Here is a 10,414-nt window from a genome sequence, read left to right as displayed (position 1 = left end):
GAAGCAGCGATCATAACGTCGCTGTGCTACATGTGCAGAGAGCAGGGAGCCGCGCTTAGCGCTGGCTCCTTGCTCTCCTAGGTACAGTACACATCGGGTTAATTAACCCGATGTGTGCTGCAGCTACATGTCACAGTGCAGAGAGCAGGGAGCCGCGCTTAGCGCTGGCTCCTTGCTCTCCTAGGTACAGTACACATCAGGTTAATTAACCCGATGTGTGCTGCAGCTACATGTCACAGTGCAGAGAGCAGGGAGCCGTGCGCACTGCTTAGTGCTGGCTCCTTGCTCTCCTTGCTACAGTACACATCGGGTTAATTAACCCGATGTGTACTGCAGCCACATGTGCACAGAGCAGGAGCCGGCGCTGGCAGCAAGAGCGGAGGCTGGTAACGAAGGTAAATATCGGGTAACCAGGGAAAGGTCTTCCCTTGGTTACCCGATGTTTACGCTGGTTACAGCTTACCGCAGCTGCCAGACGCCGGCTCCTGCTCCCTGCTCGCTTCATTTCGTCGCTCTCTCGCTGTCACACACAGCGATGTGTGTGTCACAGCGGGAGAGTGACGACCAAAAAATGAAGCTGGACATTCAGCAACGACCGGGGACCTCACAGCAGGGGCCAGGTCGTTGCTGGATGTCACACACAGCGACAGCGACGGGACGTCGCTGCAACGTCACAGAAAATGGTGACGTAGCAGCGACGTCGTTGTCGTTGTCGCTGTGTTTGACACCAGCTTAAAAGCTCATATTCAACTATCGATAATTGCATCATGCAAAACCAAGATTGGAAATGAGTTGTATATTGGGTTCTGAAGCTCACTGTAGAACCATGTTTAGTCACGAGTAGGTGAGTGATAGCCAAGGCAAAACAGTATATAAGCTGGCCACGGCTCATGGGAGATAGAAGGCTCTACCATTGTCACAAGGAAGCTGATGGAAGACTGCCAAGAAGCATCACTGCCGTGATATCACAGCTATATGTAAGATACAATGGACTCTTTTTAAATACTGAATCTTTCACTAACAAGGCATTATTTTACTGTATCATTTTTAATGATTTTTGAATTTTAAATAAACCCATGTATTTTACCTCATTTTTCTCTCTGAATAATCTTTAAGTACTGGGCTGATTATTCACGTCAATCCTATTTTTAACAGGGATATAGTCGGGAAATAATAATGTTTATCTGAGAAACCTCCCTAGGGGTTATGTTATGGAACAATCTGTTTAGGGCGTTTACCTTTGTGCCTTTCCCTTTATTCCCTTTGGGACACACTTGTGTACTATTGTTTTATGATTTCTTCCTGTTTGTGGGATTGCTAATTTTTGTAATAAAGATGTTTTATGGGGTATTTTATCTTAGTGGTTTTTTTTATTTGAGGACCCCTTGATTATCTGCTGTATATATTATACCCCTGTGTGAGATCTTTGATGCACAACAAGTTCTGATTTCCGAATAAAACACTTCCGACATTCTGAACATGAAAATGGCTTCTCTCCTGTGTGATTTTTCTGATGTGTAACAAGATGTGATTTCTGAATAAAACATTTCCCACATTCTGAACATTTAAATGGCTTCTCCCCTGTGTGAATTCTTTGATGCTCAACAAGATGTGATTTCTGAATAAAACATTTCCCACATTCTGAACATGAAAATGGCTTCTCCCCTGTGTGAATTCTTTGATGCGAAACAAGATGTGATCTCTGAATAAAACACTTCCCACACTCTGAGCATGAAAATGGCTTCTCCCCTGTGTGAGATCTTTGATGCCAAACAAGATGTGATCTCTGAATAAAACACTTCCCACAGTCTGAGCATGAAAATGGCTTCTCCCCTGTGTGAATTTTCTGATGTCTAACAAAAACTGATTTCTGAATAAAACATTTCCCACACTCTGAGCATGAAAATGGCTTCTCCCCTGTGTGAGATCTTTGATGCCAAACAAGTTCTGATTTCCGAATAAAACATTTCCCACATACTGAACATGAAAATGGCTTCTCCCCTGTGTGAATTTTCTGATGTCTAACAAGGTCTGATTTCTGAGTAAAACATTTCCCACATTCTGAACATGAAAATGGCTTCTCCCCAGTGTGAATTTTTTGATGATTGGAATTTTGGACTTGTTTGAAAAGAACAGGTGATAGATCTTTCCTAGGAAGGACTGGAGGTATATCTTGGACAACAACATGCGCTTCATATGGAGCATGTGTGATACTTTGATCATCTGTTTTAGCTTCTGAAGATATTACAGGTCCATCTGAACTCCCGATACAGTCATCTGCTAAAAATAAACACAATGTTATTATTATTTATTTCAAATCTGTTTTATTATTAAGTTTATAAATCAAGCATACATCTTGAACATTTATAAAGATTATAAAACATAAACAGTGATCTCTCAGTTTCGGAATGACAAAAATAACATCACATTGTAGATTTCATTGGAACTCTATAAGCTATCCTTATGCTAACACTCCATGACAAACCATACACTAGAAATCAGAGTTCCAGCGAAACATGTCTTCCTGATAATTGACAAGACCACTCTCAGCATAAAACAATCCCCTTTTAAGTTATTGAATAAACATTTAAGAAAAAGTAGAAAACTAGAAGAAAAAAAAAAGAACAGATATAAGCTTAGAAAAGAAGGAATCAAATAGAGTGAAGAAAGTAGGGTAAAAAGGGGGTGGGGGAAAAAAGTGTGTGGGGAGAGGGGAAGACAAGGTATGTCACCATTTCTCATCCCAAATAACCTGCCAGACTCACCGTGAACTCAGGAGACTCCATGAACGTAATCCACGGTCCCCACACTGTGATAAATTTTTCCGTGAGCCCATTAAGTTCAGCTGTGAGTTCCTCCATTCTCTGGAGGTTTGCCATCTCCTCTACCCAGTCAGCTAACGTGGGGCATCTAGTCTGTTTCCAGTATCTGGGAATAATTATACGGGCTGCCGCTAAACAAAATCGCAGCAGGTCCCTCTTTTGTGACTTGAATGAACCTGGGAGGATAGAGAGGAGGGCCACCTGGGGAGATCTCTCCACCTCACCCCCACTCATCTTTTTATACAGAGAAAACACTGAGTCCCAGAATGGTTGCAATTTAGCACAGCTCCACCATATATGTAACATAGACCCTTTTTCTGTACCACATCTCCAGCACATGTCGGACACTGAGGGAAAGATAGCATGCAATTTGGTCGGGTATTGGTAACACCTTGTGAGAATTTTATAGTTTTTCTCTTGGGCGGCACAAGCCAGAGAAAGTTTGTGGGTCCACAGAAACGCCCTGCTCCATCTGTCCTCCGAAATGTCCTCTCCCAGTTCCTCTCCCCATCTATAGACAAATTTGGGTTTGTCCGACATGTCTCTCTGGTTCAGCATTTTATAAATAAGAGAGATGACATGCCCAGGTGACGAACCCTGCAAGAACAATTTCTCAAATGGAGTAGGGGGGGTCCTCAACTTCCTCTCCCTGTCCTGGTTGGATAGAAACGATTTCAGCTGCATATATTCTATCCAGGAAACCTCTCTCCCTGTGGCCCGTAGAGATGCATAAGGGGGCAGGGTATTTCCCTGGAGCACATGAAAAAAACGAGTTTCCTCCACCCGAGTATATCCCAGAAATTTATTGGAATGAAGCCCCGGAGGGAACTCCTGGTTGCCAAAGAGGGGGGTAAGTGGACCCCTCCCCTGTGAGAGAGAACCCCTCTTAACCTCACCGTCCCACGTCCCCATCACTGTCCAAATAAACTCCATTCCCTTCTCTATCTGTGACCTACTCTCCTTTCCCATCCATGAGAGGAAGTGCAAAGGGACTCCCAATCCGTCCTGTTCGATCGCGACCCATTGTTTCGAGTTCCTATGGAAGTGCCAATCCATTATCCTCGTTAGAATAGTTGCCCTGTAGTATAACTGGAAATTTGGGAGCCCTGCCCCTCCATTATTTTTGTGTCTGGTAAGAGTTTTTATGCTTGTCCGAGGTCTCCTATTCCCCCAAACGAACCTTGACAAAGCCGTCCGAATTTTGGAAAAGTAACTCCCCGGCAGCTGAATAGGTACCGTTTGGAACAAGAAAAGAAACCTAGGAAGAACATCCATTTTAATAGCGTTGATACGCCCAAACCACGATAGTCTTTTTTTGTCGTACTTCTTTAAATCCCTAATTGTCCTCTCTAACAGGGGTAGAAAATTATGATGCATAATTTTTGTTGGATCCCGAGGTACAACTACCCCCAGATATTTTATAGCTGATGGTTGCCACTTAAAGGGAAAATTTTGGGTTGTACGGGCTAGATCTTCCGCCGACAGGGTCACATTCATAGCCTCTGATTTAGAGAAGTTCACTTTAAAATTACTTAAGTTACCAAACTCCTCGAACTCTTTGAGCAAAGACGGGAAGGATATGTGTGGCTGGGAAATAAACATGAGAAGGTCGTCAGCAAATAAAGCTAACTTGCGATTCCCTCCCCCGGCCTCTATCCCATGGATACTAGCATTATTTCTTATGGCGACCGCTAGATGCTCCATGACAATGACGTAGAGTAGAGGTGACAATGGACATCCTTGCCTTGTTCCATTGTGGACCTGAAACGATGACGACAGAAACCCATTCGTCCTAACTTTTGCTGAGGGTCTCGAATAAAGGGACGCAATCCTATCTAAAAATTTTTTGCCCAAACCCACCTGCTTTAGAGCGGCCATCATGAAATTCCAACTGACCCGGTCAAAGGCCTTCTCCGCATCCACTGAGAGTAAACACATGGGAAGAGAATGAGCCCTCGACCGGGTCATCAGGAGGAACAGTTTGTTGGTATTGTCACGCGCCTCCCGACCTTGTACGAACCCCACTTGATCTGTGTGTATTATCCCGGGCAAGGAAGGAGCAAGTCTGTTGGCTAAGGCTTTGGAAAAAAGTTTTAGGTCTAGATTGATCAGTGAAATGGGTCTGAATTTGTAACTAACATGTGATCCTTCCCCGGTTTGGGGATAACACATATATGGGCTTCGAGAGATTGCGCCACCCATTGGGATTTTTCTGAGATGGAATTAAATACTTTAGTCAAGAACGGGGATAGCTGAGTTTGGAATATTTTATAAAATTTAGGGGTGAACCCATCTGGACCCGGACTTTTGCCTGAGGGAGATTCTTTAATGATAGATGCCACTTCTGCTTCTGTAAAGTCCGTCTCTAAATTTTCAACCTCAGCACTGGGTATAACCGGTAGGGCCGTTCTGGATACGTAGTCGTTTATTTTATTTTCTAATGCGTCATGTGGCATGTCTCCAAATTTGCCCTTTATGTTATATAGGTCTCTATAATACTTTTGGAACTGTTCCGCGATGAGAGTTGGGTTCTGAGTCGAAGAGCCGTCTGCTTGTTTAATCATGGAAATGTGGCTGGGGTCTGTTATTATTATTTAATATTATTTTGAAAATATATTTTTTAAACCATAACATCAGAAATTAAATTAGGAAAAAAAAGTATTCTGAATCTGTTTTCCAATTTCGAGATCTAAGAGTTACATCATGATTAATTCGGACCTCCCATTCCTGTCTCCAAGATATCTCTCCAGTAGCAACAGTTCTCTTAAATGTCAAACAGTAAATAATCTGAGTGACTATCACAATTTTACTGAGGGATAACAAGGGACAGGGGGCTCCTATACTGTTGCTCATGTAGGAGACCTTAGGCTATCTCTAACCTCTGAATTACCCCTGAAGGTGGAGATGCCAGAGTCTTGTGCCTTACTATTTTCCTGACCAGATCTAATCTGTTATCCCCCACTGAAGGAAGGGGCAGGAATATAATGGAAACAGATTAAGACAGATGGAAAAAAACAAAATTCAGACACACTGCAAACTCACAGAAATAAAACAGCAAGAGACTAAGGAGAAAAGCAGGAACAAGATGGCAACAACAAAAAGAGTTAACACCACAACAGCTCATAGTAATAATGCACAACAACTATCCGTAAGTCTGGATCACAACACCTCACCAGACCAGTATAGGTAAACTATAAATGGCATTAATGAAATAGTCCAGCCAGCATATACAGGAGGGGAGCGAATGATACTGGCTCCCCTACAGCATGTAATCAAAGACATTAACAAGCAGTCCAGCAGAGATTAAGGGGTACTTTGCACGTTGCGACATCGCTACTGCGATATCGTCGGGGTCAAATCGAAAGTGACGCACATCCGGTGTCGGTAACGATGTCGCAACGTGTAAAGCCTAGATGCGCCGATAAACGAACGCAAAAGCGTCGTAAATCGGTGATGTGTAGTGTCGGACATTTTCATAATGTCGCACCAAAAGGAGATACAATGTTGTTTCTCGTTCCTGAGGCAGCACACATCGCTGTGTGTGAAGCCGCAGGAGCGAGGAACATCTCCTTACCTGCCTCCACCGGCTATGCGAAAGGAAGGAGGTGGGCGGGATGTTTATGTCCCGCTCATTTCCGCCCCTCCGCTTCAATTGGATGGCTGCCGTGTGACGTCGCTGTGACGACACACGACGCGCCCCCTTAGGAAGGAGGCGGGTCGGCCGGCCAGAGCAACATCGCAGGGCAGGTAAGTGCGTGTGAAGCTGCCGTAGCGATAATGTTCGCTACGGCAGCTATCACAAGATATCGCATGTGCGACGGGGGCGGGTACTATCGCGCTCGGCATCGCTAGCATCGGCTAGCGATGTCGCAGCGTGCAAAGTACCCCTTACTCTTGCTAGCCTACTTAAGTCTGTAGTTCGACGCCTGCGTCTCCCTGCGCTGCAACACAGACATCAGAGAAGTTAGCAGGCAGAGTGTAGTTTCAACAGATCCTGACGCCGCCATAACAGTTTGCAAAACCTGCAAAATCTCCTTGTTACATTGATCCACAACATAGACAATTTCAAAGAGGTTGTTTTTTCAAAGACAAAAATAAAATAGTTAAAGCCAGATGTAATCAATAATTATTAGTTCCTATGTGACAATTCACCTGTATCTGATCCATTCCGCAGTTCCTGCTGCTGTGCGACTGATCAGGGAGTAGTGACCATAAAAAGCACATCTGGCATTTTCATCAGTTTTTCTCTTTACAGTGTTTACTGATTGTTGTAATTAGTGATGAGCAAGTGTATTTGTTCGCAGAATAGTATGGTACATGAGGAGCAGGAGCAGGAGGAGGGGAGATAGGAAGTGGCATATGATGAGGTGGAAACACTGGTAGAAGTTGGGCTCGCTATTCTTGGCATGTGTAGAATGTGTGATGTTACAGTTTGCGATTCTGTCCCAGCCTCCAACATGTTCATCCAGTGTGCCATGACAGATATTTATCATCCCTGTCCACAACAACTTGTCTACGTGTTTGTTGTTAGGTGGACCTTCCCGGTTATGGCGTCTGTCAAAGCGCGGTTGACATTGTATAAACACGTACTTGTGTAACGAAGGGACGGCACACCGGACAAAATAGTGGGGGCTGGGAACACTGTATCGTGGGGCAGCTACAGCCTAGAGATCACGGAAACACTGTGTTCCCACAAACCTAAAAGGCAATATCTCCATGGCTAGATATTTGGCAATGTGTGAGATTAGGTTTTGTACGTGTGGGTGCGTGGCTGGGTATTTACGCTTCTTTTCAAAGTTCTCAGGCACGGACAACTGGACACTTCGCTGGGACAAGGAAGTGGATGTGGTTGATGTTTACTGTGTCTGTGCAATCACAGCTTGTGGGCAGGATGTATGAGTGCCTGCTTCCTGGACAGCAGATTGTGAAGGACGTAGCACAGGTGACATGGCAGTGGTTTGACCCGCAGACACAAATTTAGTACCCTGGTGTTCTGCCCACCTACTGTCATTCTGCAGTTTCCAACGTAATTTCTGCTCCTTATTTGAAACTTCACTTTCCAAAACTGAACTACTTCTATTCCCTCCATCTTCTAACCTCCCCTCTCTGTGTGTGGTACCACAATAACTCTTAGGCAGCAGACTCGCTGTCTGGGGGTTATGCTCGACACTGATCTCTCCTTCACCTCCTATAGACAATCTCTTGGCCGCTCCTGTCGCTTGCACCTCAAGAACATCTCTAAAATCCGCTCCTTTCTTACCATGGAAACTACAAAAACCCATACCGTGGCCCTGATCCACTCCTGCCTTGACTACTGCAATTCTCTATTAATCGGTCTTCCCCCAACCAGACTCTCTCCTCTACAGTCCATCCTTCATGCTGCAGCCAGGGTCACCTACCTGGCTAACCGTTACTCGGATGCTTCTGCTCTGTGCCAGTCATTGCACTGGCTGCCCATATATCACAGGATCCAATTCAAATTGCTTGTTCTCACCCACAAACCTCTCCACAGTGCAGCACCCCCCTACATCTCCACTCTCATCTCTGTCTATCACCCTACCCGTTCTCTTTGCTCCGCAAACAATTTTTGACTAACATCCACACTAATCCAAACCTCACACTTCCAGATCCAAGACTTCTCCCGAATTGCACCAATCCTCTGGAATGCTCTGACCCAAGAAACCAGGACGAACCACAACTTACTCAGCTTAAGATGTTTTCTAAAAACACAGCTTTTTAGGGTGGCCTATCACACTCATAATTGAATTAAATTCACATAGTCCATCCATGACTTCTCACAACATAACTCTCCATCAAACTCCACCCAAAAGCATCTCAAAGATTGGCTGACTGGTTCAGGCAACCTTTATCTATCATCCATTTCTTTGAGATGGCTGGATTGTCATTGGAAATGAGCACCTGTACCTTGTCTCTTCCACCACTTCATTGTAGATGTAAGCTCTCATCAGCAGGGTTGTCTTTTTTTGCTATAATAATTGTATTTTCCATAACTGTTACTTGCTTAGATATGTGCCTCTGAATTGTAAAGCGCTGCGGAATATGTTGGCGCTATAGACAAAAAGATTATTATTATTGGCTTGGCTGCCATGTGGTTCTGCATACTGGTGGTGCTCAGGTTGCCTTTGCCCTGGCCTCTGCTCAAATTGGATGGCAGATGCTACAGATTAAAATGTTTTTCTCTGAAGGACTTTCAGAAAAAAAACTTCCAGACAGCGGCTAAAGGCCTCCTTGCCCTGACTTGGACCACAGTGGGGGTGCAGTTCGGAACAGTTGACCAAGTTCTCACTCTGGGCAAACCACTACCCCTTGGTGCCTGTGTTGGTGGACATATCCATCTTCCTTTGTGTTGCTGTGCTGGCTATGCATGTCAACGGTTCTGGTTGGATCAGTGGACTCATCATCGACCACCTCATCTTCCATATCATTTTCCTTCACAGTTGAGATTGTAGGCGGACCTGATGGAAACTGTATCTCATCATCAGCAGCCTCCACCTCTGGAGACAGTAAATCAAGTTCCTCAAAGTGGCTTTCTTCTGGCTGTAGGTCCTCAAATACTTGCGCATCAACGCACGCCACCGTCTCCCGTCACTCTTCAATGCTGCACAGTGAGAAGCCAGAGCCAACCAAAGGATATGTACAACACAGATCCTCAGAGTGGCCAAGCTAGGGGTAGTATGTCTCATGTGACTGATGATGGGGGGAGGAAGGAGAACCAGGTTGAAGATTGGATGGGCCACCCTTCTGTGTATCTACAGTAGACTGTGTGGTCATGGAAGATTTGTTGCTGCTTGAAAAATGCAAAGAAACCTTGTTGTCCATCCAAGACAGAATCTGCTCTCGCTATTCTGGCTTACACACGTTTACATTCCAGACCAGCAAATTTGAGGAGGATGGTAAAGCCCAGTGCCACAATGGGCACATTGTAAACTGCCATGGAACATGTATTCCATCATCTGAGTCTCAATGGGGGAGGGACTGCCCAAATGTATAAGTGAGCACAGTCCCTCCCAAACGTATGTTACTGGGACACCTCAGGGCCCTCACCAAACTCAGCTTTCCTGACACCTGCAGGCCCTCTGAAAACTTGAATTGAGGGCCGCAGAATGAAATGAAGGAGGAGGAGGGTAAAGCCCAACGCTACAATGGGCACATTGTAAACTGTTATGGAATATGTATTCCATCATCTGAGTCTCAATGAGGGAGGGACCGCCCAAATGTATAAGTAACAGGAGTCCCTCCAAAACGTACAGTACAGACCAAAAGTTTGGACACACTTTCTCATTAAAAGCGTTTTCTTTATTTTTAAGACTCTGAAAATTGTAGATTGGATAGGACAATGACCCCAAAAACACCTCCAGGCTGTGTAAGGGCTATTTGACTAAGAAGGAGAGTGATGGGGTGCTAAGCCAGATGACCTGGCCTCCACAGTCACCAGACCTGAACCCAATCGAGATGAAGGCAAAAGGGCACAAAAGTGCTAAGCATCTCTGGGAACTCCTTCAAGACTGTTGGAAGACAATTTCCGGTGACTACCACTTGAAGCTCATCAAGAGAATGGCAATAGTGTGCAA

General features: G+C 44.8%; 1 protein-coding gene across 1 annotated transcript in view; it reads right to left on the bottom strand.

Annotated features, from left to right (window-relative positions):
• Positions 1-493: 493 nt before the first annotated feature.
• The window catches only part of LOC142265997 (uncharacterized), a 51,686-nt gene continuing 41,765 nt past the window's right edge, over positions 494-10,414 (bottom strand). Inside the window, 1 exon segment of the mRNA XM_075332301.1 lies at positions 494-2,280. Coding sequence (XP_075188416.1) covers positions 1,406-2,280 — 875 coding nt within the window. The 3' untranslated portion in view covers positions 494-1,405.

Source organism: Anomaloglossus baeobatrachus, unplaced genomic scaffold (assembly GCF_048569485.1).
Source record: "Anomaloglossus baeobatrachus isolate aAnoBae1 unplaced genomic scaffold, aAnoBae1.hap1 Scaffold_281, whole genome shotgun sequence".
Lineage (NCBI taxonomy): Eukaryota > Metazoa > Chordata > Amphibia > Anura > Aromobatidae > Anomaloglossus > Anomaloglossus baeobatrachus.
The sequence above is the reverse complement of the archived record's forward strand: the minus strand, read 5'-3'. Positions and strand labels throughout refer to the sequence as shown.